Source organism: Pseudopipra pipra, chromosome 18 (assembly GCF_036250125.1).
Source record: "Pseudopipra pipra isolate bDixPip1 chromosome 18, bDixPip1.hap1, whole genome shotgun sequence".
NCBI lineage: Eukaryota > Metazoa > Chordata > Aves > Passeriformes > Pipridae > Pseudopipra > Pseudopipra pipra.
In genome coordinates, this window is record NC_087566.1 from 7,622,063 (window position 1) to 7,649,561 (window position 27,499).

General features: G+C 51.0%; 4 protein-coding genes across 6 annotated transcripts in view; 1 reads left to right on the forward strand and 3 right to left on the reverse strand.

Moving 5' to 3' along the window:
- Positions 1–7,840, reverse strand: part of ACACB (acetyl-CoA carboxylase beta) — a 104,128-nt gene extending 96,288 nt beyond the window's left edge. Inside the window, exons 1-14 of one of the 2 annotated variants that reach the window (XM_064674903.1) lie at positions 7,587–7,840; positions 6,477–6,886; positions 4,973–5,105; positions 4,402–4,540; positions 4,054–4,163; positions 3,801–3,882; positions 3,228–3,326; positions 2,828–2,937; positions 2,464–2,574; positions 2,089–2,298; positions 1,578–1,748; positions 1,158–1,319; positions 797–960; positions 19–169 (exon numbers count right to left, since the gene is read on the reverse strand). In XM_064674903.1, coding sequence (XP_064530973.1) covers positions 19–169; positions 797–960; positions 1,158–1,319; positions 1,578–1,748; positions 2,089–2,298; positions 2,464–2,574; positions 2,828–2,937; positions 3,228–3,326; positions 3,801–3,882; positions 4,054–4,163; positions 4,402–4,540; positions 4,973–5,105; positions 6,477–6,877 — 2,043 coding nt within the window. In that variant the 5' untranslated portion in view covers positions 6,878–6,886; positions 7,587–7,840. The remainder of the gene's footprint in view (positions 1–18; positions 170–796; positions 961–1,157; positions 1,320–1,577; positions 1,749–2,088; positions 2,299–2,463; positions 2,575–2,827; positions 2,938–3,227; positions 3,327–3,800; positions 3,883–4,053; positions 4,164–4,401; positions 4,541–4,972; positions 5,106–6,476; positions 6,887–7,586) is intronic. The other variant, XM_064674902.1, reaches the window with a different exon arrangement.
- Positions 7,841–8,052: 212 nt separating this feature from the next.
- On the reverse strand, positions 8,053–12,983 carry UNG (uracil DNA glycosylase). Its single transcript, XM_064674915.1, has 7 exons — positions 12,818–12,983; positions 12,057–12,257; positions 11,879–11,974; positions 11,027–11,124; positions 10,534–10,622; positions 9,811–9,989; positions 8,053–9,341 (listed from the first exon to the last, which is right to left on the reverse strand). The coding sequence occupies exons 1-7, from the start codon at positions 12,905–12,907 to the stop codon at positions 9,201–9,203; spliced, it is 894 nt and encodes a 297-aa protein (XP_064530985.1). The 5' UTR covers positions 12,908–12,983; the 3' UTR covers positions 8,053–9,200.
- Positions 12,984–13,049: 66 nt separating this feature from the next.
- ALKBH2 (alkB homolog 2, alpha-ketoglutarate dependent dioxygenase) lies at positions 13,050–15,172 on the forward strand. The gene is made up of 3 exons (XM_064674922.1): positions 13,050–13,338; positions 14,061–14,259; positions 14,401–15,172. The coding sequence occupies exons 1-3, from the start codon at positions 13,131–13,133 to the stop codon at positions 14,738–14,740; spliced, it is 747 nt and encodes a 248-aa protein (XP_064530992.1). The 5' UTR covers positions 13,050–13,130; the 3' UTR covers positions 14,741–15,172.
- Positions 15,173–15,659: 487 nt separating this feature from the next.
- USP30 (ubiquitin specific peptidase 30) lies at positions 15,660–27,293 on the reverse strand. Of its 2 annotated transcripts, XR_010435073.1 has the most exons (14): positions 27,182–27,293; positions 26,643–26,752; positions 25,957–26,139; positions 25,262–25,365; positions 24,275–24,373; positions 23,584–23,626; positions 23,228–23,322; positions 22,384–22,443; positions 21,246–21,332; positions 20,659–20,739; positions 19,941–20,142; positions 19,205–19,313; positions 16,019–18,533; positions 15,660–15,927 (listed from the first exon to the last, which is right to left on the reverse strand). XR_010435073.1 is itself a non-coding variant. In XM_064674918.1 (13 exons), exons 1-13 carry the CDS (start codon positions 27,241–27,243, stop codon positions 18,284–18,286), a joined length of 1,485 nt encoding a protein of 494 aa, XP_064530988.1. In that variant the 5' UTR covers positions 27,244–27,293; the 3' UTR covers positions 15,660–18,283. The 2 variants fall into 2 exon arrangements, 1 of the variants encoding a protein (XP_064530988.1); XM_064674918.1 differs by having other exon boundaries at positions 15,660–18,533.
- Between the last annotated feature and the right edge of the window lie 206 nt (positions 27,294–27,499).

The following is a 27,499-nucleotide window of genomic DNA, read 5'->3' on the forward strand; positions in this document are numbered from 1 at the left end:
GACCCCTATGTGCCCCACCTGCACTTTCTCGGCGATCAGATGGTCCAGCCAGCCCGTGTGTATCTTGTTGTTCTGGAAGCTCTCTGTCTCCAGCAGCTTAATCAGATACTCCACTGTGGTCCGGAAATCCCCACGGATAGACAGCTCCTTCAGGGCAACCACCATGTTCCTTTGGGGAGCAAAACCCTCCATTAATGACCAAGAATACAGTGCTTGGCTTTCAGCAGAGGAAACAGGGAAGCCACGGGGACTGGGACAATGAGCTCCTGAGGTGATGAGCTCCTGAGCCCTGGGCACCTTCACAGAATAGAATCACAGGATGGTTTGGGTTGGTAGAAACCTTAAAGATCATCCCATTCCACCCCCCACCATGGGCAGGGACATCTTCCACAAGATCAGGTTGCTCAATGCCCTGTCCAACCTGGTCATGAAACAGTCCTGGATGAAACAGGCCCACAGTCAGAATCCTCTTAATAAAACACTTAAACACTCAAGACGGTCTCACTACATGTTGTTCAATTCCTGAATGGACACTGCCGTTCCCAGGCACTCGGCAATGCTCAGGACATCACTACCATGTGTCCTTGAGGATCAGGTTAATAAACTGGGGCCATAGCACCACCACAGTCCTAAAAACTCTGGCTTTGGCCAGACAGCCCTGGCAGCACAAGCCAGCTGCTCAGCACAGTGGCACTGTTCTGGGCCCCTTGGATAAAAGCCACTTTTTCCAGCTCATGCGCTGATTGTGACTCTTCCTGAGGACACCACCCCCTCCAACCCATCCTGCCACACTCACGAGATGGCCTCCTCTCGGTTCTCTCCCCAGGAGAAGCAGTGCCCGAACTGGGAATCAGTGAACTCGTGCAGCCCCCCGGCCGCTGCCACACTGAAGTACCCCCAGACGTTCTTGCTGCTGCGGAAGTTCAGCTCCTGCACCGTCCCTGAGCTGGGCTTGAAACCCTGAGCCAAGACAGAGCAGGGATGGAGGAACTAGGACTGAGACTCATGCAGTGAGACAGGGAAGGGGAACCCACATGGGGAATTCATGTGAACATTGTCTGGCTGGGGAGGACCATGCCCAGATCAACCCCACAAATGGCTGGGTCCCCTTGTCCCCACATGTGGGGCTGGTGCACGAGGCCCCAGCCCCAGCTCACCTCCTCGGGGTTCTCGCTGGTGATCCGGGCAGCAATGACGTGGCCTCTGGGCACGGGGGGGTTGGTGGGGCTGTGGAAGCTGATGGGGGTGTCCCCCCAGGGGCTCTCCCCATACAGCACCCGGATGTCTTTTATCCTGTGCAGGGGAATGCCCATCGCGATCTGTGTGAGAAACAAGGGCTTGAGCTGCCAGATCAAGACTTCAGCATCAAAATTAACACTGGGAGACATCAATAGGTGATTTGAATGCAAAGCTCCCAGAAAATGCCATAGGAGAAAGAGGGATGCTACGTCACTTCCACTTGTGCCTTCCATCCTGATATATGGGACAGGTTTCCTGTGCCAGGCTCCAGCCCAGCACTCCTCTCTAAATCACTAAATCCTCTAACACACCTTGGATTTCCCCGTGTGTGCAGATACCTGCAGCTGGGCCGCTGGGAGGTTCACATCCGCCACCATCTCCGTGCACGGGTGCTCCACCTGCAGGCGCGGGTTCAGCTCCAGGAAGTGGAAGCTCCCGTCCTCGCTGTACAGGTACTCCACGGTGCCCGCGCTCACGTACCCCACCATCTGGGCCAGGCGGACGGCACACTGCGAGACAGGGGAGATCCCGCAGGGATCAGGGAATCAGGGGAGACCCTGGCTTGGAAGGGACCCACAGGGATCACTGACCCAGCCACTGGCCGTGCATAGGACACCTCAAAAATCCCACCCTGTGCTTGAGAGTCCAAATGCTCCCTGAACTATGTCAGGCTTAGGGCTGTGACCACTGCCCTGGGAAGCCTGTTACAGTGCCTGACCACCCTGGACAGGGAGTCCCTGCTGGGCTTGGGAGTCCTTCCCTTCCTTAAAACCCCAATAAACCCAGCAAGAACCAGACCACTCAGTTTCCCATTAAAAGCTCGTGCTGCCCCAAGACCAGGCCGCCCACCTTCTCCATGACCTTGGTGACAGCAGGGGCTGCGATGGTGGCCGGCGCCTCCTCGATGATCTTCTGGTGCCGGCGCTGGATGGAGCAGTCGCGGCCGAAGAGGGAGATGGCATTGCCGTACTCGTCGGCCAACACCTGCACCTCCAGGTGCCGCGCGTGCTGCGCCAGCTGCATCAGGAAAATGGGCGAGCCGGGCGCCTCCGCCTGCACCTGCAGCAGGGAGAGGGTTGTGCTCTGCCATCACCCCCCAAAATTCACCCCAGGAGGGAGGCAGAGTTCAGGCAGAAAGTGGGAGATGCCCAGGGTGGGAGCAGGACCTGCTGTGTGCCCCAGGGTGGGATGGGGACAGGGATGAGGGTTCTGGGCACCTCTTACCTGACGGAAACAGGCACCAAATTCCTCTGCTGCCTCCACTTTTCGGATGCCTTTGCCCCCACCGCCTTCTGCTGCCTTGATCATCAGTGGGTAGCCGATCCTCATGGCCACCTGAAGAGGGACAAGGGCTGGAGTGACCACAGCGCTTTGGACCCCAAACCACCACCCCAACAGCCCACACAGCTCCATACATCCCTGAGCAGGATTGCACCAAGCCACTGCCATGCAGAGCGACAAACTGCAACTGCCACAGCCTTGTGTCACTGTCACATGTGCTGGAGGCCACAAGGGCCAGAGCAGGCAGGCTCTGAGGAGAAATCATGGTGGGCAAGAGACAACCAGCTGCCCATGGGCTCAGTGTTACCTCCAGACCTTCCTCCAGGTCCTTCACGCAGCCCTGTGCGTACGTCTCCAGGGGGATGCTGATCATCTGCTGATGCTTCTCATCCTCCTCAGACCACTGGGCCATCAGACCTGTAGGCATGACCAGAGCTATGGTCACCCCCAGGGTGGCACAGCTGGTGGGGCATCCTGGCTGTGCCCAGAATGCTGGGGATTCTGCATTGGCAGACACCGTTTCCCATTTCCATGCATCCCATCTCCAGAAACCCCTCTGCCCAAACCAACAGCTGCAGTGAGGTCCCCAATACCTGCAGCCAGCCAGGCCAGGGACCCCAACCTTGGTGTTTGTTCAGGGGGCAAAGAAAGGCAGGGAGAGGGAGTGGGGGAGCAGGGAGGATGTGAGGGCTATGAGGGGCTCTTACCACTCCCACTCCATGGCAGCGTGGGGATCTCCAGCGTCTGAGCCACGATGGTGGAGGCGACTTTGTCCCCCAGTGCCCACATGGCATCACTGGGGGGACCTTCAGAGAGGAGGGAAGGGGTGAGGGGGTCAGCCTAACCCTGTAGGCCCATTCCCGTCATATGGAGGCTGCAGGGAGCTGCTCCCCACTGAGTCAGCACCACCAGCCCTCCTGCAAGGAGTGGAGACATGGGAAACACCCCCAAACCTACTGCCCAGTTCAGGAAGGAGCTCAACCCTTCTCCAAGGGGAGCCCAGGCTGACCCTGGCTGGGAATCCCATGAGGTTTACTCCCACCTAACATTCCTCCGTGAACACTGCATCAGCTCGAGAATTACAGGGAAAACTCAGAAAACAGTGGGATTCCTGGGAACGTTGCAGGAAACCAGCCTGGGGTCTGCCACTCTGCAGGGTGGGCATGCCAGAGGCACCAAAGGGGCATTCCCCGTGTAGTGTTCCTGGGAGCGAGAATGTGTGCACACACCAACCCAACACCTGCTGCTCCCTCCAGGACAGGGAAGCAGTGAGACCTTACCTAGGAAAGCTATCCCATTTTTCTGCAGGAGTTCTGGCAGCTTGTGGTTTTCTGAGGCATGTCCCCAGCCAGCCCACACCGCCTGGCACACAGAGAAGGAGCATTGGGAATGTTACCCCTGTGCTGGATCTCCCATTGGCCACATGCTGCGCCCAGCTCCTCGGCACACAGGGACATCACCCATTTGGGGGTGTCCCCTCTGTCCAGCAGCTTCCCTTGGCAAAGAAGTGGGAGACACATGAGTGGCCACTACCTGGACTGGGATCCGTTTGGAAATGTCCACAATCAGCTCCACGTTGGCGTAGTTGTTGTTGTTGGTCCCACCGGGGACGGGCACATAGTGATCTGCCATCTTGATGTACTCTGCAAGACAGCATGTGGGGGTGCTGGGAGCCAGTCCCACGAGCTGCACCTCCCCCTCAAATCCTCCACCCTGGTGAGGCTGGAGGGGAGGAAAATTATTTCCTCCCAAATTTGACTGCACAGGAGAAAAGTCTGTGATCCTGGGCTATGCAGATCCCTCACATCCCAGGCAGGAAAGAGCTGCCCCCACTCAGCTCCAGGCAGGGAACTTCCCTCCTGGGATGCTTCCAGGAATTACCTGCGTTAGCCTTGAGGTCCTCAGGGGTGACCATGACCACGAAGCGGATGGTGCGCTCGTTCCGGAACATCTCGTATGCCCAGCGGCGGATGGAGCGCATGCACTTCACGGCAGCGATGCCGTTGTTGGCAATGAGGACCTGGAGATGGGACAGGGAGTGGCAGGGTGGACCTTCTCCTTGCTGCTGGGGTGCAGAACAGGGAGTATGGCCCCCAGGGATGGCAGCAAGGGGACAAGCAATGGGTGTGGGGCAAAGCAGGGTGGATGTATTAACCGGGCACTTCCTGACAGTACATCCTGGCAGAGCAGGAGGCTCCTCAGCAGCATCTCTATGTCTGGGGGATAACCAAGGATGGGACTTCAGCCATCGTTTGTGCCCACCAGCCAAAGCCTTTGTGTGGTGTTCCCTCTCCCAGCCCATGAGAAGCTGGACGATGAACAGTTTTGGGCTGCTCTGGGCTGCCATCAGTCTGAGCCCAATGGACATGGGACACTTGGGCAGTGCTCAAGGGTGTCCCTGTGAAAAGCAGTGACCCCACCCAGTTCCAGGCAGGGGCTTGTGGGGACAGACCTTCTCAATGACACGGTTGCCCCCAAAGCGGGTGACGAACTCTGCCGGGGAGGCGACGGAGAAGTCCCGCTGCAGATCCATCTTCCTGTGCTCATGGCCCGGCTTCGGCAGGTGTGTCCCAGACATGCTGGGCCTGCGGTGGGATGTGATGGCTGTTACTGACCCCATAGCCACCCCAGTGAGCCCACAGCCACTCCAATGAGCCCACAGCCACCCCAGTGAGCCCACAGCCACCCCAGTGAGCCCACAGCCATGCCTCTAGGCTGAACAGGGCATGTTCCAAACCCCATGGCACAAGCACCCAGCCTCTGAGGGGTGCAGCCAGGCTTGGGCCTTCCCATGGCTCTGCCCAGAGTTTTAAGCAACTTCTAATTCTAAAGCAGGTTCACGTCCCCCCTCATAGCTCAGCCAGATATTTCGCTGTTATTCCATAAGTGAGCTATAAATAAACAAAGGAGGGAGGACCACCCCCGGAACCCCCTCAGACAAGCAGATTTTTTATAAGTAGCACTTGGCACATTTATTTTAAGAGGATACATGCAAACCCCTCTGGGATGTTGGCAAATGTCCCAGTCTCTGCCTGCACTCAGGGTATTTTCTGAGTAGCTGGAGCACCCCATCGGACAGTGCCAGGTTTATCTGCCCTCCCTCAGCCCCAAACCCACCACAAAGCCCATCCCCTCTTGAAAATCACAACAACCCTGTCTATAACATGACTCAGGCAGGACATAAGGACATTCCTTGTATGTGGAAGCACAGAGAAGCAGCAGGGATAGCACTGGTAGCTCTGTGAGCCCACCCTAAACCCAGCACAGCAAGAGCCACTGCCAGGCTGTAGTGTCATAACACGTCCCCACAGCCAAAGAGGTGTTATTTTTAACCCAAGCAGAGCAGCCAGAGGAGCTGGGCAGCAGAACTTGGTTTCCAGTTGTTCCTGCTGGCCCTCAGCTGCGCTCCCATGGGAGCTGACTGGTGCAGACCAGCAGAGAGCTGCCCCACAGCCCTGACAGTACTGGGAAAAGTCACTGTGAATTTGCCCAAAGCTCATCTAGTTCTCATCAATTCATCACAAAACACCAAAGAGCTACTTTCATAGACTTGCAGGAACAGCACAGGAGCATCCCACATACTCCAGTCCTGCAGGGATGTATCTCCCCACATACAATACCAGGAGTGTCTTAGCATCGCCCCATAGCAGAAGCAAAGTGACCCTGGCAGCAGGACTGGGGCCCTTCCATCCTGTTTGATATCCAAAACAGTGATTTTGGGGAAGCACCTCCTGCCCTGGTTGTTGCCACGCTCATGCACACGGTGCTGCTGTCACACAGCGCTTGGGGACGCTGGCTCTCCCTGGAGTTCTGCCCCAAAGGGAGTTGGAGGGGGACATCGACTTGGGGGACTCAAGAAGCTTGTGCACTCCAATTTTAGTACTAGGTTCCCTGAGAAATGCATCCACCATCTCCAGCCTGGCCATCTGACCACATTCCCAGCCCCAGCACTGTACCTGATGCCCCTGGGAGGCTCCAGCGAGGTGGTCATAGCGGGGGACTCGGGGATGGTGCCCCCCACCCCAGCCAGGCTGCTGCGCCGCCGGCCCACCCTGAAGGCCGTGGTCATCACCTCATCATCGGAATTGTCATCAAAGGAGCCCAGCACAAACTTGGCGAGGGACGGGCGGCGCAGGGCAGCGGGGTTGTACACAGCCAGCTGCTCCTGCTCCCCGGCCACAGCTTTGGTGGCCCTTGGCGGTGGGTGAGTGTCCGGGGGGCTCACTTGGGATGGAGGCTTAGCTGTGGAAGACTGCTCCGGGGTCTGCTCCAGCTTCTCCACCTTGCATGGAAGGTTGGACATTGTGGCCCTAATGAGCAGCACCAAAAGCAGCAGGAGAAGGGCAACCAGTAGCATTCACCAGCCCTGGGAGAGGGGGAGAACCTCAGTCATGGAGAACCCAAGCCCCTCATCAGCTGGAGTCATGGCAGTAACCCCCCAAACACAATGGCCCCTTCCCCATTCCTCCCCACCCCACAGCCCCCGCAGTGCCAAGCCAGGCATTACCAGGGTGACCACAGGCTCAGCCAGAGCTGTTTTTCCTGCTCAGAGCAGGGGAAGCTGTGAGGGGGCAATGGGGGCACCAGAGCAGGGGGAGCTGTGAGGGGGCAATGGGGGCACAGGAGCAGCTCTGTGAGGGGATGATGAGGGCACCAGAGCAGTAGAAGCTGTCAGGGGATAACGGGGGCACAGGAGCAGGAGCTGTAAGGGGTGACAGGGGCACCAGAGCAGGGGGAACTGTGAGGGGACTACAGGGGCACAGGAGCAGGGGGAGCTGTGAGGGATGAAGGGGGCACCCACTGGAGCAGGAGGAGCTGTGAGGGGGCAATGGGGGCGCAGCCCCACTCTGAGGGGCTGACATGGCCTCCCACCCCCCAGCCACTGGCAGCACCCTCAGGAGGGCAGCAAGGCCACCCCACCACCCCCAGCCTGGCCCCTCAGAGAGGGGGGGGCCTTAATGGAACCCACAAATCTCTACAAGTCGGGTCGATCATCCCCATCAAACTGGGGATGGCAGGGAGTGAAAACCACCACGGCCCCCTCAGCCCCGAGAAAGGTCACTCACCATCGGTGCCGACCCGCGTGTCCCCTCACACCGACACGGACACTTCCAGCTGCTCTCCCGGTCACGCTGCTCTCAGTGATCACTCCCTGTGTCCATCTGTCCCGCCCGGACTGAATCCCACCCGCTGCCAGGGCCACTCTGCGGGGGAAGCACGGCCCAGGCCCCCCCCGGGGTGTTCCAGTGGCGTCTCACACGTGACAGTCACGTCAAGCACAAATATTTCCCCGCTAACGTGTCTGGAAAACTTCTGCTGGAGATGAGGGGGGAAAGAGGGAGGGAGGGCCCAGGACACCCGATCCTTGGGGGACAAAGGTACCCTGGCCCTGTGCCTGGTCATGGGGACAGGGAAAAGGACAAGCTCCTGTGTTTATCTCCCTGAGAGGAGCAGGGACTCCCCTTCCACCCAGTGAAGAACCAGAGCCTCCCTCCCTCCCTGTGTTGTTGTTCCTCCCAATCTAACACCACATAAACAATGTCATTTTTATTTAAAAAAAACAAACTGGGGGAAAAAAACAAGCAAACAAAATATACAGCAAGGCCACAGACAGTGTAAATTTCACTGCTGATAGTGTTACCTCAGAGCAAATACCAAAGGAAGGTTTACAGGGATACTCTATAAAAACTGATGTAATTTCCAAACAAAAGGGGCACTTCACTTCCTTTAAAAGGAACTACAAAGTCAAAGATGAGCTGGAAACCCAGGACTGTGAAGTCCATCACTTCATCCTGGAAGTCCCAACAGTTATTGCTAACAGTAGCTGGAAACTTTAATTTGCTCCTAAGGTGGCAAAACACAAAGTTCCCTCTAAGACTTTAAAATATCTGAAATAATTTGAAACTATCAGCCCATCAATTGGGAGATGTTGATGAACAAATCTTTGCTGCTGCCATCAGCAGGTACCCCCAGGTTCATGGTCAGCACAGCTCACCATCATCCAGGTGATCTACACACCAAGGAAGAACCTAAAAACTGATTTTCCTCTCTAAATGCCAACAAAAAACTCAAGAGCATGACCAGAGCCTTGGTCACAGCCTTCCCTTGGCTGCTGGGAGGATTTATCCCAAAATCTTTAGAGTATGGATACACCAAGTAACACTCCTGACAGTGTATTGTCTTTACAGCCCCAAGAGGCCATTTTTGTAACAAATCTGTAGAAAAAAGCTAAAACCAAAAGCATCTTTCTTTTCCTCACAGGGAGTCAAGCTCCAAACCCCCAAAGAGGAAACCTGGATCTGCCTGGGAGGCAAAGAAGCAGGAGGCAGCAGAGCATGTACAAAAGTTGAGCAGCTTCACCGGTAGGAAGTGACATCCCTTCACCTGAGCCTGAAAAAATATTTCCATTACAACAACCACAAATTGATACAGAACTCTGGTGTTTGGGCATTGTTTTGCTCCAAATGAAGCTGAGACCTGCTCCAAGGGCAGACTTGCCTATCAAAGACTCCAACGTGCTCTTGAAAAATAAACATTTTAGAATATATATAAAATGAAGGTTTAGGCATCTGTTCATTGATCAACATCCAAAGAACAATTCTCAGGTCAGCAGAAGTTTGTCAGAAATGAGCCAACCCCTGACACAGGTGCTGCTCCCAATCCTGACACCCAGGAGGTGCTCAGAGTGCTTTCCAGTCGATGGGCTTCTTCCCGTATTTCTTGAGGAATTCATTTGTCTTGGAGAAGTGCCGGCAGCCGAAAAACCCTCTGTTGACCGAGAGGGGCGAGGGATGAACCGTCTGCAGGACGTGGTGGCGCTTCTGCGAACGTTGGACGAAACCGCCCGTTAGATTTGCATGTTTTTGGCTGCTCCTGCCCCGGGCAGATGTGATTTCCCCTCTACTCCTCCTCCTGCACCACCCAAATGTGACTTCCCCTCTACACCTCTTCCAATACCAGCCTGACACCAAAGAACCAGCCATGAAGGCTGAGACTTCTGTCCCACTGAGCAGAGATGGACCATGTAAAGCAGCAATGCCCCAGTCGTTTCCCAATAGCAAATTTCACGCTGATTCATGAGCCTTTTCCTAGGAAAAACAGCTCTGTCCCCAGTGGGACACTTCACTGACAACACTTGCTCCAGTTTGCTTGCTCAATTCTGGAAAAGGCTAAGCTGGAGCAGAAGGGTCACTCAATTCACAGAATTCAGGCAGGCAAAATTCCCAGTCCTGTAAGGAAAGTGCCCTCTAGTGTCCACCAAACTGAGGGAAAATCAGGGAAAGGTTGTACCCTGTCGATGGAGCTGCCTTTCCTCTGGGCATAGGCTCCCCACAGCATGAACACGAGCCCGTTCAGGTTCTTGTTGAGCCAGGACACCACGACATCCGTGAACTGCTCCCAGCCCCGCTCCCTGTGGGATGTGGCCTGGTGAGCCCTCACAGTGAGCACAGCATTGAGCAGGAGCACTCCTGGGAAATACACCACATGGACAGGAGAGGAAACAAGAAATCAAGTGTTAATCCAGCCCTGGAATTGTCCAAGGCCAGGTTGGATGGAGGGCACCCTCAGCAAGGTGCTGATGACACTGAGCTGTGTTGTGGGGTCACATCCTGCAGGGAAGGGATAGATCCATAGGGACCTGGAAGACTGGAGAGGTGGGAAGATCAGGCTGTGACTGCCCCACCCGTGGAAGTGTCCAAGGTCAGGCTGTACGGGGCTTGGAGCAACCTGGGATAGTGGAAGGTGTCCCTGCCCATGGGAGGGGGTGGAACAAGACGAGCTTTAAATCCCTTCCAACCCAAACCATTCCAGGATTTTATAATTCTAACTGCTTTTTCCATTTTCCCTTCAGAAACAAATTCAATTTTCATTCTAAGGGACCTGCCAAACAACAGTTACTCAGAACTGATTTTCTGTCCTACAAATGGATCATTTCCAGACACAGGTCTGTTTTCTAGACTGGCTTTTGTTCTGCTCCACAGTGACCAGATCATTGAGTGTCTCTGAGCTCACCTTGCTTGGCCCAGCCTGTCAGATCCCCATGGCCAGGATGAGTGAAGCCTTCGATGTCTGTAGAAAGCTCTCTGTAAATATTTTCTAAACTGCAAACAAAAAACACCGTAATTTTTTTTATATTCATATTTAAAGACAAGACCAAGCAGCACCACTTATTGCTCTCACATCAGGCAAGAAGGTATTGATTTTAATCTTATTATTTAAGATAATAAAGCCATTTGTAGAGGCAGGGCAGCAAGGACTCCCTTTGTGTGTCTGGCTGGAATCTTAATGAGGTCTCAGCACAACTGGAAATGGAAACTAACATCCAGAATATCACCAAATTATACAGAATTACCCATATTTTGCAGTGATGTTTTTTTCCAGTCAATGCACAATTCAAATTTAAGTAGTTGCACAACTCTTCACATCAATTTTCTGGCTCCCAGCCCTGAGCAACACAGAACTGCAAATAATTTGTGACCAAAAGGGATTTTGCTAATTGTCCTACCTGGGGGGAGGTGGAACAGGCTTCTGGACACTGAAGCAGAGCCCATGAGCTTGGTTAGGGCCATGGTATGGATCTTGTCCCAAAATTACAACCTTCACCTGAAAGCAGACCTTGGTTAGGACTGAATTGAAATCAGCTTTATTCCCAAAGGAGTAGGGAAAAAAAGGCTTATAAATGAGTTTTAACCTAAAAGAGAGACAAAAAAGGCCCAAACCAAACCCAGGAACTGAAGTTAATCCCAGACATCTCATTATTAACAAGTCGAAGAGCACAGACTCCACCTAATGTGAAGGATTAACATCACCACAGCTTTACTGCTCAAATTATGAATACAATTAATATGATTTGAGTGTAGAAGACCAACATTTTCAGAGCCACAATAAAACACCTTGTTGAGATATTTTGCAATTAGGTTTCACCCTATTTTAGTTTTATGCCACATTTACTGTGATATTTTTGACACAGTTTATTGGAAATTACATTACCTTATGGTGTCTTCTTTTAATTATAGTTCATTATAGATCAATTAAAAGAACAAAGGACGTACAACATCCAAAAACTATGAAGTAGATAAAGCTGGTAAGACTAGAAAAAGATCAAAAGTGCAACTATGCGTTCAAAGGAAATTCTGTGGCCTGTGTGGGTAATAAAACAATAAAACCCTGTTATGGTACCAGAGATGAAAGGGAAGGCAGAATTTGTGAGTTAGGTGAGACAAACAACAACATCCACATCCCGTGGGACTGAAGTTCGAGGGATAAAACACTGAACTAACGTGCTTGGGCACCCAACCTGCATTTTCATGGTGAGAGACCCCGAACCCCCCTCCCCAGCCCCTGCAGCTCCACTCACATCCCAGATGTCGCACATCTGCGTCCAGGTGAAGACCTGCTCGGGGGGCGGATAGACCGTGTAGCGCTTCCTCTCCTCGGCCACGAACGCCATGAGCTGCGGGGGCAAAGGAGGGCTCAGCGGGGGCCGAGGGGGCGCAGCGCCCGCTCGGGGAGGGACACGGGAGCCGCTCACTCACCTCCACGAAGTATGGCTTGGAGAACTCCCCGGCCAGCTCCCGCCGCCAGCTGTCCGCGAAGCCCGGCGGCACGTTCCGCTGCGCCAGCAGCTGCCGCGCCGCCTCCTTGTTCCTGCGGATGCGCTCCCGCTGCTCCTCGCTCAGCGACGCCGCCGCGCCCGCCTCGTCTCCCGACGCCTTCGCCTTCTTGGCGGCGCTCACCTGGAAGCAGCGGGCACGGAAGAGTGGGAAGATGCGGGAGAGCAGCGGGCGCGGCCGGAGCCGCGAAATCAGCACGGCCATGGCTGGACAAGCCCCGCCCCGGGGCGGCCCAGCCGCACGCGGAGCGCTCGCGGCAAAACACCGAGCGGCCCCCATTGGCCGCCGGGCCGCGCGCGCCCCGCCCGCAGGCGCGAGACAAAAACTCCCGCTCGCTATTGGCCAGCGGAAAAGCGCCCTCTCCTTTCTATTGGCTCGCCACGGCGGGCAGAGGTTTTCTACCCAGCAATCGTGACGACAGCGCGCCTCTCACCGCCCATTGGGCGGCGGCGGAGCGTGGCCGCTTGACTGGCAGCTCAGTCGCGCGTGCAGCCGCGCGGGAATTTGGAAGTGGTGTTTACTCCCCATACCTCCCTCACAAAAGGCCGCCAGAACCCCCCAGACATAAACACACACACGTACACACACACACACACTGCCAGACACACATACGCCGCTGCCAAACTCCTATCCCTTTTCCCCCCTCTCCAGACCCTCCGGCTCCCTCAACCCCCGCTCGCTACCTCAGCATCTCCTCCCGGCTCCGGGGAGCGGCCGCGCTTCTTGGGCGGCGCGGGGCTGAAGAAGCAGTGCAGCGTCCTCTGGCCGATCATGGCAGCGGCGGAGCGAGACAGGGAGGGAGGCAGCGAATGAATGACTGAGTGAGGGGCGGCAGCGGCGGCTCCAGCGGAGGGGGGGGCGGGACGGCGGTTTGGCGCCAAAAAAGCGCGCGTGCGCTGGGGGGCGGGGCCGGCCGGGGCAGGGGGCGGGGCCAATCGCGGCCCGCGGGTCCTGCTCCCCCGTCCCTCCCTCGGGCCGTCGCTCCCGGTGCCGCCCATGGACGGGTTCGTGGTTAAGGTGCCCCGCGGGCAGGCGGGGGGCGGTGGCGGGCAGGGGCGGCGGCCCGAGGAGGCCGGGCCGGGCCGGCCCCCCCCGCGGCAGATCCGCGCCGAGGGGCTGTGCTGTGACTATCGCATCCTCTTCCCCAAGGCCGAGGCCGACGAGATCTTCCAGCAGCTGGAGGAGGAGGTGCAGTATTTCGAAGGTAACCTCCTGCCCTGTGGGGGAGCCTGAGCTGCCCAGGGAGGCTCCGGAGGCTCCGTCCCTGGGAATGTTCCCAGGGAGCCTGGACAGTGTTCTGGGAGACCTGAGCGTGGCCTGGATGAGCTCCAGTGCTCCCTTCCAACCTGAGCCCTTCTATGTCCAGCTCTGGGCCCCCCACACGTCCCCCCACTCTGCCCAAGAAAGCATTTCCCTGCCCAGCCCAGCCACGGTGAGTCCCAGAGCGATCCCAGGGCCTGGGCACAGCTGGGGAGGGTTCTGCAGGCACCTGGCGTTGGCACAGTCTGGTCCTTAGAAGCTGAGAACGCAGGTGTGACCCTGCAGGGTTGGATTTGCTCCGCTGGAAGCGTTCGTCAGGTGGTTTCGGTGACTTCTAAGAGAACTGGGACAAGCCTGATGCAGTGGCTGGAGTTTGTTGGAAGAGGCAATTTATGAAATATGTCCTGTTACATTAATTCAATGGCAGAATGCAATGGGGATGTTGGTTCTGTTTATCCCATTTAAGGGGGATAACAAGGCAGTGTCCACCTTTGTCGGGACAGAAACACAGGGAACAGGGATGACAGCTTGTGGGTTATCATAAACATCCTCATTTCTCTTGTCTGGAGATTCCCAGAAGCTGCAGATCCAGGAGAATGTAGGACTGTGCAGAGGTAGCACAGACTTGGGTTTGGTTTTGATCCTCCTCGTTTCTTGTTTGAACAGATGACCTGACAAAATTGCACATATTTGGCACGTGGCACAACATCCCAAGGAAGCTGGTGACCTACGGAGACCCTGAGTTGTCCTACACTTACTCAGGTGTGACCTTCCATCCCAAGCCATGGATCCCAGTCCTGAACCGCATCCGGGAGCGAATCACTCTGGCCACAGGACACACCTTTAACTTTGTCCTTATCAACAGGTACAGCTGGTTCCCACTTGCATCAAGCAGCTTATGGCTCAAATGAAATGAAAAAAGCTTGTGCAGCACTTGGCAAACGGCTGAGGGGTTGACATTCACTTAACTGGGTTGGTGGAACTAACGAATGTGCTCTGTGCACAGGTACAAAGACGGCCTGGACCACATCGGGGAGCACCGAGATGATGAGAGCGAGCTGGTTCCCCGCAGTCCCATTGCATCCGTGTCCTTTGGAGCATGCAGGGATTTCATCTTCCGGCACAGGGATTGCAGGAGGAAGGGGGTGAAACGGGGCCTGGAGCGGATCAAGCTGGAGCTGGCCCATGGCAGCCTCCTCATGATGAACCACCCCACCAACGTGTACTGGTACCACAGCCTGCCCCCCAGGAGGAGGGTCATCACCCCCAGGGTCAACCTCACCTTCAGGAAAGTCATGGCTGGGGACAGAAAGAGAAATATCCACCCATCAGGGACTTCTGACTGAAAACAGAAGCTTTAGTTCCTGGTGGACCTGTTGGTTCCTCATTCAAACACTGGCTGTGGTGATCCAAGGGACTGGATGAGCAAACTGAACTGAGAGACAGTGGACTTGGTAATTGCTAATAAAGCCTGTGACCACTGATCTCGATGCCAAGATGGCTTTCCCTCTGTGAAATGCTGCTGATAAATATTTTTGGTAAATAATACCTTTGTTTTGCTCAGGAGGAAGTTTGTTCTCAGCTGATCTTAATCTAATTAGTGCTCCTAAAAAATTAAAATACTCCATAGCCTCGAGTTACAGTTTACAAACACTATAAAGCAAAAGCTGTAATCATTTAAAGCTGATACTCTTTAGCAGGTGACACTTTCTGTATTCTCTCTCAATGAGCTTTAGATTGTTTGGGTTTTTATTTAAATAAAGTACAAATAAGACTGACATGGAAGAATGCTGAGGTGTGAGCACAGTGAGTGCAGTGTGGCTGGCTGAGTGTTTCAGTCACTGTGACTCTTGTCTGCTTGAATTCCTCTGCTGCTGGAAGGTCTTCCTTGTGCTCAAGGAAGCACAAGGGTCTCTCCTTCCTCAGGTCCTTTGTACCAAAACCAGGCAGCAAAAAATGACCTTTTGGGGAAGAACTGGGCTGGACCATTTCCATGGACCTAAATAATTATCCCTAGGGAGCCCATCCTGACTCCCTGAAAACCATCCCCTTCCATGCTCACAGGGAAGCTGCTGGAATGAGGGAAGTCTGTCCAAGCAGCAACAGGTCTTGAGGAATCAAGTAATGGTAAGTTCTGAGTGAGAACGGAAACCAAACCCTGTGTTAACTCTGGAATTAGGGGTGGGCTCTGGCCTTCAGTGGTGGCTCCATTATGTTTCAAGACATTCCCACACATAATTTTAATTTCAATTCCCACACAGGTGATTTTTGTAATAAGTTTGGGTTTTTATTGCTACTGTACAGTTACAAAAATACCCTGAAGTGAAAACGCAACTTCAAACAGCAGTGCAGTGGTTTGACCAGAATATACATTTTTAAATAACACGCAAAATGAGACAAGGATAACCCAAACACACAGATGGCATCTTGGAGGTCTTAATTTTTTTTTACATTTTATTAACAACTTCTCCACCATGGCAGCTTGTGACAAGTAACAGCATTTGAGCCTCGTGCCTCCACAGAGCCCTGTGACCTCAAAGGGGAGGGCTGGCTCACAAACACCTTCACAGAGTCCTGTGAGCTCCAAATGTGAGGGCTGGCTGGAAAACACAGATCCCAGTGACCTCCAAGGGGAGGGTTGGGTCACAAACCCCTGCCCAGGTCTGATGCTCACAGTGGGCTGTGGGAGGATCTTGCACAGCTCAGGACTAGGACTGAGGTGCTGATATTTGCTCCATCTCCTCCTTCCTAACAGAGAAAGCTGGATCAAATGCTGACTACTCATCCCTCCCCTTGATAGCCCTTGAGGGAGCTTCCAGAGTCAACTCACAGCCAAGGCAAATGCAGCTCTTTGCAAGAGAAAATACATGGACTGTGCAGTAAGAAGTGACTTTATGTCCCTGTCCTGACAAATTCAAGACACAGCCCACACTGTGCGTATCCTCTGCCTCACCTCCAGCTTGACTGTGTTCTAAACCAAACATCTGCTCAGCTGAACTCCAAAATGCAGATAAAACCTCTAAACAGAGTGTTGAGAATGGATATTGCAGGGTACACGCTGCTGGCAGTGGAAATGGTTGGAGTTCTGAGGTACAATGGTTGATCTGCTGGAGGGAGAGGTTTTGTGTGATGGTTTTAGATGATCCCCTGCACTGCTTCACAGAGCTCCTGCTGCACCCCAGTGCTTCCAGTATGGAGGGCTGGCTCCTTCTCCAGCTCTCTCAGCTCTCACTTCAGTGGCCAGGGCATTTTTTTGGCATTATGCATCCTTCAGGATTATTTTTGTTTGCTTTCTTGTTGTTTTTCTATAACTTAAAACAGGTTAAAACCAAGCTACTCTAGCCTAGCACAGCCAGGGAGACTTCCCAGGAACTAGTACAGCAGTGGATTTATCACTATTTATGTACTATGAGCATTACCTGGAACAGGAATTGTGCTCCATACTCTGGAATGATGAGTTGTGTAAATAGTTTTGCATATCCATCCATTACCACTCCTGCTTTGGCTGGTTTGGAGCCTCCTATGAGGAGCTCCAAACATCTCCGAGCTTTGGGCAGCAATATGAACACATGAGGTACAAAGTTGCCCTAAAAAACTATTAAGACAGTTGTTATTTGAAAACTTAAGCTGCTGTTTCACACTGAAAAAGCTTTGATGAGTGGTTTTCTCCTCCAAGCTTACAAGGATAGAAAAGAGCTAAAAATAACCTACATACTTTATTCCTGGTGATTGAAAAGCAGGAGAATTTTAAAAGAGAAATTTTGCTGCTTCTTCTTCCTTGCTTTGTTTGGGATTTTATTTTTTTGCACATCAGTCTAGAGCAACAGAATTCACCTTACTTCTATTTACAGGCCAGCCTGGGGCTGGTGCAGTGACACCAGTGTTCCCAGACTGGCTTCACAAGACCAGTAAGTGCCTACCAGTGCTGATCCTATTGTTGATATTCCACTTAACAAAGACAGGGGCTCAGCTCAGCTCCCACTCCCAGCCAGTCCAAGCCCAGTCCAGTGGTGGGAAATGGCAGTTTCCAGCACTAAAATGGGAAGGGCAAGTCTAGAACACTTCCAGCAGCTTGGAAATCACAGCATTAAAATTGTAGTCGATGCTACAAGCAATGGTATTCAGCAGTGCTGAAGGAAATAACAATACTGATCACTAGCAACCATGTCTGTGTGCTGATTCCAGCTATATTCCAAAGAGAGGGAGCAATAAATTAAGTTTTCAGCTCTTAATAGAGAAAAAAATTACCTCCTGGGAAAAGGAAACTGCCCTTTGAATCAGCAGAAGGACTTCTATGATGTATAAATAACTAAAGTAGTGAGGAAAATTATGTGAATAGGGAAATTTTTGGATTGTGGCTGTTTGTGGAGATGCCTGACTTGACAGATTGACTAGCTGGGATATCAAGGGAAATTTGATTCCACTAGTTCATCCCATGGTAGTGGGGCATTCCTGGGACACACTGGACATGCAGTGGGCTCAGACAGTGGCAATGCAGCTGTTCAAGGAAGCTCAAGGCACTTGGTTTCTTAGATCATTGCCTTTGCCAACAGCAGCTTCCCACCAACCCCTCCCAGGGCTCCCCCTTCCGGAACACCTGCAGTGAAATGTGGAGGACTGAGCATCTCCCTTGGAAAACTGCCACGTCAGGGCACGGGACACAGCCTTGGGAAGCCTGAGATGACAAGAATCACCGACACAACAAACGCGTCTCTAACACACGCACACTTTGGGGCCGCACGGCTTCGGGCGGCGACTTTTGGTACAAAACACAACTCCCGGGGAAGGGGAACCTCGGATGGGGGTGGTTTGCAGAGCAGGTGCCACGTGGAGCTGGGAGGAGTTCGAGCGAGTCGTAGTCCCGCCTTTGGGCAGCCGCTGTCCCGCGGTCACTCCTCGGGGCCGCGCTGCGGGGCGCGGCCGTGGACGCGCTCGTAGAACAGCAGGTACGCGCTGGCCGCCAGCACCTCCTGCAGGCTGGCCCTGCGCACGGAGTCATCCGACACCCAGAGCCACTGCCCGGGCACCGCCAGGGCCCCCCGCGGGCTCGGCGAGCGCCGGTAGGTCACGAAGTGCCCCGAGTGCATGTCCCCGTGGTGCACCACCACCGCCATCAGCCGGTACAGGTACAGCGGGGCGCTGCGGGAGCACAGCGTCAGCACGGGGAAAACACACACCACGGCACCCCCTAACTGCTTTTGGAACAAAGATGTGGCTCCACAGGTGGAATTCCAGCACAAGTTGTGGCTGCCCCACCCGTGGAAATGTTCAAGGACAGGACTTGGAGAAACCTGGGCTAGTGGGAGGTGTCCCTGCGCAATGCAAGGGGTGGGACTAAATGAGCTTCAAGGTCCCTTCCCACCCAAACAGTTCTGGGATTCTGCAAAAAAGGATTATCAGGAGGAGCCTCAAGGCTGATTTACCAAGTAGAACCATGGCAGGTGCAGCTGAAATCAAGCTCGTTAAATACAGTGTTTGAAAGAAATGTATGAGAGATCCCAAGCTTGTTAAATGTTTGAAGGAAATCTATAAGGGATCCCGAGCTTGTTAAATGTTTGAAGGAAATCTATAAGGGATCCTGAGCTTGTTAAATGTTTGAAAGAAATCTAGAAAAGATCTCCAGCTTGTTAAATGTTTGAAAGAAATCTCTAAGAGATCTATAGGAGAGAAAAGAACTACTAAAAATCAGCCAAGAGACAAGGGCAGGAGCTGGGACTGATGTTAAATTCTGTGCCTGTGCAGCCTCATGACAAAGACAGACTAAATGAAGACAATTTGAAGGACAGACAGGGTACAAATCTCTAACCTACCTGCTCTCAGGGAATGCAGCGAGTGGAAAAGTTCCTGGGGACATTAAAAACGAGGAGGAGGAGGCACCATTCATGAAGAGTGGTTTGGTACCAGGGGTTTGTTCTGCTTCTGCCAGAGGAAGGAGAGAGTCAGTGATTTAACTTAAATGCTACTGTTATATTGCTAATAACAGCACTTATGATAATGTATTTTACTTATTCTAATTCTTTACACATCACACTCCCTTCCAGATCCAGAGGACTGCAATATCCAAGCACAGCAGTGATTGTTTTTACATGACAAATATAAAAATTACCACGTTTACAAAATCCCAACTGAACAGATTATTGAGCTGCCTAAAGGACAGCCCTACTACAGCTGGATTTTACAACTGTTTTTCCAGAATTCACCATTCCCAGCATTCCTTCTCTGCTTGTCCTGGAGCCTTAGAACAGACAACTAACAAGAAAAATCCAGGCACATTCCAAATTCAACATTCCTTCATCCTCTAAACATAAAACACGTGAGTTCTCTGCTATCTTTTATAATGTTTTCTGATTTTTTAAATATTTAGTAGGATAAAATTAAATGATCAAAACTGAACTGTAGCTTTGGAACAGCGGCTGGGAAAGGGATTTCTCCTTGTCCTCTTTGCACAGATCCACGATAAGATGCTGCTCTTGTGTTCATTCTGCACATCAGAATGTTTTCTCAGTGAAATGTAGAAATACTTGATATATTTTATTGGCAGAGTACCTGGAGATTTCACTGCTGTCCCATCCTTTGTTCCAGGGGTCTCCTCTGGGGTTTTGTGGCTGGATTTTTGCACAGGAACTCGGTATTTGTAGATGTCCATGACCAGGAACTCATTGAACTGGACGTGTTCGTGTCGCTTCAGGGGAGTGCCTTGGTTGGACCAGCTCAGCCTTTGCAGGTGGATACACAAACACTGGGGCAGCTTCAGGAACATCCCACAGGAAAGGAGGATCAGAACACATTTTAAATGCAAACAAACAGGTGGGAAGTCCAGGGGACAAGGAAATGCATCCCTGAGCTGTTCCCTTGTCTCTGTGTGGGCTCAGTGGCAACAGGGTCCCCAAGACATGGCAATAGCTCAGACCCTTGAGAGATTCCTGGGATGGGCTAATCCTCAATAACTAATGGATTGCACAGGGGAAAAAGGTCAAGTAGTTAGGAATAGATGAAATCAAGAACTGATGCAAGGCATGACCCAGCCAAACTCACATTTAAGTGTTTTGCTGAATAACAGTAAAATATTCACATTCTTTAGAGTTTGATGTTTAGCTGAACTGAGGCCTCAATGCCCACAAATATTTGCCAAATGAGTTTACTTTTAAAAGTAAAACATTACAATGGTCTAATAGCAAGAAATGGACATGAAGCAACACATGAAAGAAAGAAGTTACTGTATAACAGGATTTAGAAAGAGGTTTGGAGGGTTAGTTTGCCTTACCTTTCCTAGCTTTAATTGCTTTACAAATGTTGTTCTCTGGTTTTCTATGCTTTGTCCATTTAGAATCCCTTCTGCCTGGATCTGAAATCAGAAGGGAAATAAAATAAGGCCATTTGGTTACTGCTGTGTCCAATTCTACATCATAGTGCAGGTCTGCAAATTGTCTGTCTAGAACTGGGCTCAGGGCATTAACTATACCTAGGAATTTCTTCAGAATTCCTGGCCTATCCTAAAGGATCATAATTCCAAACCAAAATCAAGCAGAAACATTTCCAGAACAAACCCCACCTCCAGCTGATGTTTCTGTTTGTGTTCAAACAATACCAGAACAAATAAATATCCCAAATACTATCTAAATAATACCTGGCAATTACAGAATAAAACATTTTTAAGTTTTGTAATAGTAGTAATAAATAAAGCCTCAAAATATTCCCTGAGATAAGAACTCCATGTTAACTATTTGAAATCCCAGGCAGGTCAGAGTCTTTCCTCGAGTCATGAAGGAAAAAGAGTTAAAAACTGAAGGCAGAATTGTGTCAGCAGGGTTAAAACTGAGCTCAAAGGTTGTAGAAATTCCAACGACCTACTTTAGTGCAGTTATCACACACAACATCCTTCACAGACTCGGAGGAGATGAAGTGATGGAGGCAGTGATCCAGTGTCATGGGACGGCCCTGAGTGCCAAGAAAACCCAAAGTTACTTGCAGGAATTTCAGATACTGAATTTTGGGAAAGGATTTTTAATAATTTTTTTCCAGAGAAACTACAGAATTGCACAGTTATTTCCTGAAAAAAATGCCTATATAGCTCTGGGTGTAGCAGGTGGATAATGTAATTGTGGGGATCCTTCCTCAGCATGGATTAAACATGGAAAACATGGAAGCCTGTGGGTAAGAAAAGCTGTGACTCCCTGTGTGACTCCTTCACTGGGGTTTTAAATCACAGATTCCTGTCCTATTTTGCTCTAGTTCCAGCATTTCAGGGGTCACTTTGTGCTCTCTGAGCCTCTACACAGGAGAAATACAGCTTTTAATTGCATTTAGGCTTCCTTCTTGTCCCACCCCACTGTCAGGGGTGAAGGGCATCATCTTCAATGATGGTATAAACCAAAACCCAAATAGCACAACATGTGTCCAAATCCCAATCCTGGCTGTCCAGGAGTGCACTCTGCAGGCAGGAATCAGAACTTCCACGACTGCAAGTCTCCCTGTCTGGGAAGACAAACCACTACCAGAAATGAAATAGCAAAGTGTTAAAATCTGAAAATATCCTGCACATTTTGCCCCCCAAAATCTGCAGTGTTTTGGCACTCGAAGTTTATCAGAGCCAAAACGAAATGGAAACAACTCCCAGTTGAAATCACCGGATGGAAAAGTCCGTGTGGGGTAAGGTGCGAACTGGGAGAGCAGCTGCAGGGCACCTTCCCACAGTGGGGAGCAGCCCTTGGGATATGATCAAATCCAAGGAAGGACAAATCCTTCACCAGGAGAAAAAGAAAACCCTCCTGGTGTCCCTGTGTTTGTTGTACTCATTGGTGATTTGCACCAGCACGTCAGTGAGAAGGTCCTGCAGTAGCACCACAGGATTATAAAAGGGCAGGAAAAGAAACTCCTTAAAGTAGCTCTAAATTTACTCTGAGGCTGCAGCACCTGAGAAAGGCACTAGAGAACAGAAAGCCACAATTCCAAGGGGACAGGCTGGATCCTGGAGCAGGGGGATACATACCCACACAGCTGCTGGAATGCTCAGGGACAGGCTGTCGAAGGTGTCGAACCTCACAGGGCTCTGCAAGAGAACATTCCACATATCCAGGGAGCCAGAACTCAGGTCAGGCCAGAAAAAAACCCAACCAAACTCTCACAGGATGAACATCTGCCCTGTGCTGTCCACAATTCCCTGGTGGAATGGGATCCAAACCCCCCAATTCCCAAGCACAGCACCAGGAACACCAGGCCTAAGGCACTACTGGGCCTCTTCCCACTCCTTTAAATTTGTTTGCAAGGTTTAGAGAAGGAAAAGGACAAATGAACTCCTACAGTTTGAACTATAAATGAGATTTGTTTTCTGTATTTCTTTTCTTTATCCGGGTTATCTCCATCTCCTCATTCTAGATAACTGGACTGAAAATTAATTCCCTTTTGCAGTCTTAATACTTGTTGAATTAACAGCGAGTCCTAAACCACTACCCATGGGAGTGCATTGTCAGGTAATATTATTAATTATATTATATAGGATAACAGCTATTATTCTGTTTGATGAGATAGCTTTTATCCCCACAAAGTGGATCAAACTTCATTTCCTTCAGTATATTTAGTGATAAATAGTGACAAATTCTCATTCCTCACCAACACCACAATAAACAGCTGAAAAATTAAGTCCCTTTTCATACATATATAAAAATATATATTATAAAAACATATATATATAAAATATTACATATTTTCACACATGCATTTTATACATGTGTATGTATATATTTTATATATATTTATTCCTTCAATTATTTTAGACAGATAGACAACTGAATGAATAAATAAATAAATAAAGATAAAACCAGCTGGTTTTGTACCTGGTGCTCACAGTGTTTGCAAACCATGTTGCTGGTCAGCCTCCCATGGAAAGGATGCTGAGATTTCCAGTGGTTTGACACAGGGGGAAGAGATCCTGCAACACAAAGTTGCAATTACCCTTTTATTTTCCATACATCCATGTTCATCACTGTAATTCCACATTTTTGCCCCACAGTAACAAAATTAACTGCTCCAAAGCATGTTCTGGCCCGCTGCTAATAATTAATGGGGGTTTATTTAAATTTCTGAGGTTTATTTCAGTCCCATACAGACAAAGAACAATTAATATTATTCCCTTAATAAACAAAGCAACTCCCCTATGAATATTCATATTCCAGAATAGATAAAATCCTACCTCTTGTTCTGCAGCTTATTTGCTTTGGGGTTGTTTCTGGTTGCTACAGAGGAAGATAAAAAGATTTCATTAACCTTAGAAACAATTAAATATGTTCCTATTTCATCGTCCCTAATTGGCTTTTCTGGCATTAGAACAACTGTGGGAGTTTTAGTGGCTCTTTTTATTTGAAGAACAAAAAAACCTGGCACAAAACAAATTTATAATTTACACTGTTAATAAAATGAATAATTAATCTACAGAATTCTCTGCCTCAGAGCACTAAAATATGAGGTTTTATATACCTTTGTATGTATTTTAGGCAAAAAGAGATAGAAACTTTCCATCAAGTTTATCACTGAACTGGAGGATAAGATAAATTTTACCTCCATAAATGTCTATTTTGCAGTTTTCAAGCCTTTTTCATTATAAGAGTAACTGCTGAGATGGACTCCTGCTCTGTGCTAGTATTTAAATCCCTACATTTAGTGGATTTAGGGATGCAAAACCCTCAGGAAAGTAGGATCAGTGTAAATTCAAAGACATTTTCTTTGAATTCTTTAAATTGCCTGACAAATGGATTAATTTCTATCAAAGAGCAGCTTTGTGAACGTAATAAAAATATCCTGAGCTTCTAAACAGACACTTGGCACAGTTGGGAATCCAGGCAGATTCCAGGAACTCCTCCTGCTGATGGAATGAAAGGAGTCACCTCCAGGGCCTGCACATCAAACAGGTGGGTCACGCGGGGCTGCCGGTCCCGTTCATCCTCCAGGGAAGAGGTCAGGACATGGAACAGCTCATGGGCATCCTGGGAATACAGTGAGAACCAAAACACTTCAGAACACACCCCAGGAGGGCTGAAATACCCCGGGAAATCAGGGAAAAATCACAGCTCAGAGCCCATCTTATGTATTTATTAATGTAATATAAATATATAATAAATATTACTAAATAATGTTGTATAATATAAATATATAATACCATTTAATAATAGTACATAAATAAATAATAATAGTGTATAAAAATATATAAATATATTAAATATATTAATTACACCCATTGTGCACCTGTTGTGCCAAAAACCTCTATAACAGCACAGAGTATTAAAGATATTCTGGGCCATATAAACTCACAAGAAACTAAAACACTTGGAGGAAAAAATAAAAGAATTTAAGCCCAAATTCTTGTTTTCCTTGAATTCAATAAAAGCTTAATTGGAATCTATCCTTGGAAATACAGAATGTATTTTATGAGTGAGATATTGATTCATTGAGTTCATTGACCAACTGCACCCAGGGCTGGAAACACTGACAAGGAATAGAAATCCTGGAAAGGTTAGAAATCTTGGATGGTACAAGTAAGAAAATTGGGAAATGTGAGTGGAGTCCATCCCTGGAAGCAAAGCACAGAACCATCAGCCACAGGGAAGGTAGGGCTGGATCTCTGCTGGTTTAATCTGGTTTAATATTCCTGGCTCTGCTGTTCCAAGTCTGAAGGTAATCCTGAGGTCTGGAAGCAGGCAGGCTTTCCATGAGGAATATCCCAGCAAACTGTAAATGCCATCTCTCAATCCCATGGTTGTTTCCCATCCCTTTTTAAAGCAGGACTCAGCTCTGACACCAAGGGCAGTTGGTCCCATAGCTCCAGGTCCATTATCCCTGGCCAGGGGTAAGACCAGGAATGTTCCCTGACTCACCTGTTCTTCAAAGGAGGAGATCTGCCACCTGTTCATCCTGAGCACTTCCAGCAGGCAGCTGGCATCCAGGACATCATCCTCTGTCACCTCCTGGCAGGACAGAGCTGGGACAGGGCATGGACAGATGTCAGGGGAGCCAGAAATGGGGGGAAATCGCTATTTCACAGCTCACAAACCCCAAGTTAAAGCCCCCTCATCCCCACAGCAGCTCAATGCACGTCTTAACTGGCACCATTTTAGTAGGAACATCCCAAGACAGAACTTCCAAGGGACTTCCTTTAAAACAAACCCCTGTGAGAAAAGCCAGGGAGAGCCAATGGGTCATTTTGAAGATGTGTCTGAGATGAATTTAGCACAGGGACAAGTCTAAAATGAGTCACCTCGAGCTCAGAGGCTTTAATTTTCTTATCCAAAATCATCCAAAGTATCTCATTTAATAGTCCAGATTTTTTGGAAAATTTAAATCTTGGGAAAAAAAAGCTTAAATTCCTTGCTAAGAATTTCTTTTTTTATAGAATTCTGCCCCTCTGTGAAAGGTGGTTGAGCTTGGCCAAGGGGTTCAAAATTACAGAGGAAAATTAAACAGGGAATAAAACCACAGGAACTTCTTTCTTTGGGAAAAAAGGCTAAAAATTATAATGTTTATGGTAAATATTTTATTCTTAGTTTACCACAAGAGGAAAACATTCCAATACCTCTGAGGAGCTGCAGTAAAGTGACTGAAAGGTGTTGGTGCTCCTGGGACTTGCTCTGCTCTGTCCTGTACTGGGCTGTGAACTCCTCCAGCCACCTGATGAAGGAGGGGCAAGAGGACAAGCCCTGGAGCAGGGAGTTCATGAAACACGTGTTTCCCAGGTTCAGGAGGCCTGGGACAAGCCCTGCAAAGAGAAGTGTGAGAGGTTACACCATGAAGTCTGGGAAAAACATACCATCTGTCAGTAGGAACGCTGTGTTAGGTGCTATAATTGCGTGAAAATTAAATTATTTCAGTCTTATTTGTTATCTCATAGAATCCCAGACTGGTTTGGGTTGGAAGGGACTTAAAGATAACCCTGTCCCACCCCCTGCCACAGGCAGGGATTCCTTCCACGAGACCAGGTTGCTCCAACCTGGCCTTGGACACTTCCAGGGATGGGGCAGCCACAGCTTCTCTGGGCAACCTGTGCCAGGGCCCCACCACCCTCACAGGGAAGGATGTCTTCCCAATATCCCATCTAACCCTGCCCTCTGGCAGTGGAAAATAGAAACGGGTGCCGTGCCAAGGTGTAGAAGACAGAAGCACACGGGCTGAGCGACTCAGCAGCCCCATTCCCAGTCCCTCCAATCCCAGTGCCGCCCCCCCCCCCCAAATTCCCTGTCCCCCCATTCCCATTCCCGGTACCTCTCCGGCGCCGTCTCCTGCCGCCCATGGGCCCCCACAGCACGTACAGCCCCGCCGCCAGCGCCGCCGCCGCGCCCCCCACGACACCCCAGTGCCGCATCACCCTGTGCCTGGAAACGGGAACGCGGACATGGGAACGGGCACGGCCACGGGCAGGGACACGGGCCGGCCGGGGAGGGGAACAGGGGAAGGGCAGAGGGAGAAAGCGACAAGGGAGAAAAGGGAAGGGGGAAAGGGAGAAGGGAAGAAGGTAAGGGGAAAGGGGAGAAAGGGAAGGCGGGGAAAGGAAGGAGAGAAAGGGAAGGGAGAAAGGGAGGGGGAGAAGGGAAGGTGAGAGGAAGGGCAGAAGGGAAGGGGAGAAGGGAATAGGGGAAATGGAAGAGAAAAGGGAAAGGGAGAAGCGAAGGGAAAAAGGGAACGGCTCGGCCGAGAGCTCGCCCCGGCCACGCCAAGCCCCCCCGGCCCCCTCCTCGGTGTCCCGACCCCCTCCTGTCACCCCCGGCCCCCTCCCCCGTCCCTCCTGTCCCCTCCCCTCACACCTGGCCCCCTCCCCCGCCCGCAGCAGCCGCCGCACCGGCCCGTCCGCGCCGAGCCCCAGCATGGCCGCGCCGGAACGCAGACGCGCGGGCGGGCGGACCGAGGGGGACCGGCGGGCGGGGCGGACCGGGCGAGTGGCGACGGCGCCGGAAGCGGCGCGGGGGGGAGCGGTTATTGCGGGGGACCGGCCATGGGGGCGGGAGGGCCGCGAGCGGCATCGGGGGGACCCCGGGACGGGGTGGGGGGACAGCGGGGAGAGGGGCCCGGACAGGGGCCGACGGGCCGGTACCAGGCGTGACGGGTCCATAAAGGGCCTGGCG

Excerpts from the sequence above, each read along its gene's own strand:
- UNG (XM_064674915.1), bottom strand. The coding sequence starts at position 12,907 with ATGATCGGCCAGAGGACGCTGCACTGCTTCTTCAGCCCCGCGCCGCCC. Across the intron at positions 10,623-11,026 it reads CCTGTTCCACCTCCCCCCAG|TTTAGAAAATATTTACAGAG; the intron begins GTAGGACAATTA and ends TTTTGTTTGCAG. Across the intron at positions 9,342-9,810 it reads AAGGCAGCTCCATCGACAGG|AAGCGCCACCACGTCCTGCA; the intron begins GTACAACCTTTC and ends CAACGTTCGCAG.
- USP30 (XM_064674918.1), bottom strand. The coding sequence starts at position 27,243 with ATGCTGGGGCTCGGCGCGGACGGGCCGGTGCGGCGGCTGCTGCGGGCG. Across the intron at positions 22,444-23,227 it reads GCAAACACTGTGAGCACCAG|AGCCCTGTGAGGTTCGACAC; the intron begins GTACAAAACCAG and ends GTTCTCTTGCAG. Across the intron at positions 20,740-21,245 it reads TGTGTGATAACTGCACTAAA|ATCCAGGCAGAAGGGATTCT; the intron begins GTAGGTCGTTGG and ends TTCTGATTTCAG.
- ALKBH2 (XM_064674922.1), top strand. The coding sequence starts at position 13,131 with ATGGACGGGTTCGTGGTTAAGGTGCCCCGCGGGCAGGCGGGGGGCGGT. Across the intron at positions 13,339-14,060 it reads GGAGGTGCAGTATTTCGAAG|ATGACCTGACAAAATTGCAC; the intron begins GTAACCTCCTGC and ends TTGTTTGAACAG. Across the intron at positions 14,260-14,400 it reads AACTTTGTCCTTATCAACAG|GTACAAAGACGGCCTGGACC; the intron begins GTACAGCTGGTT and ends CTCTGTGCACAG.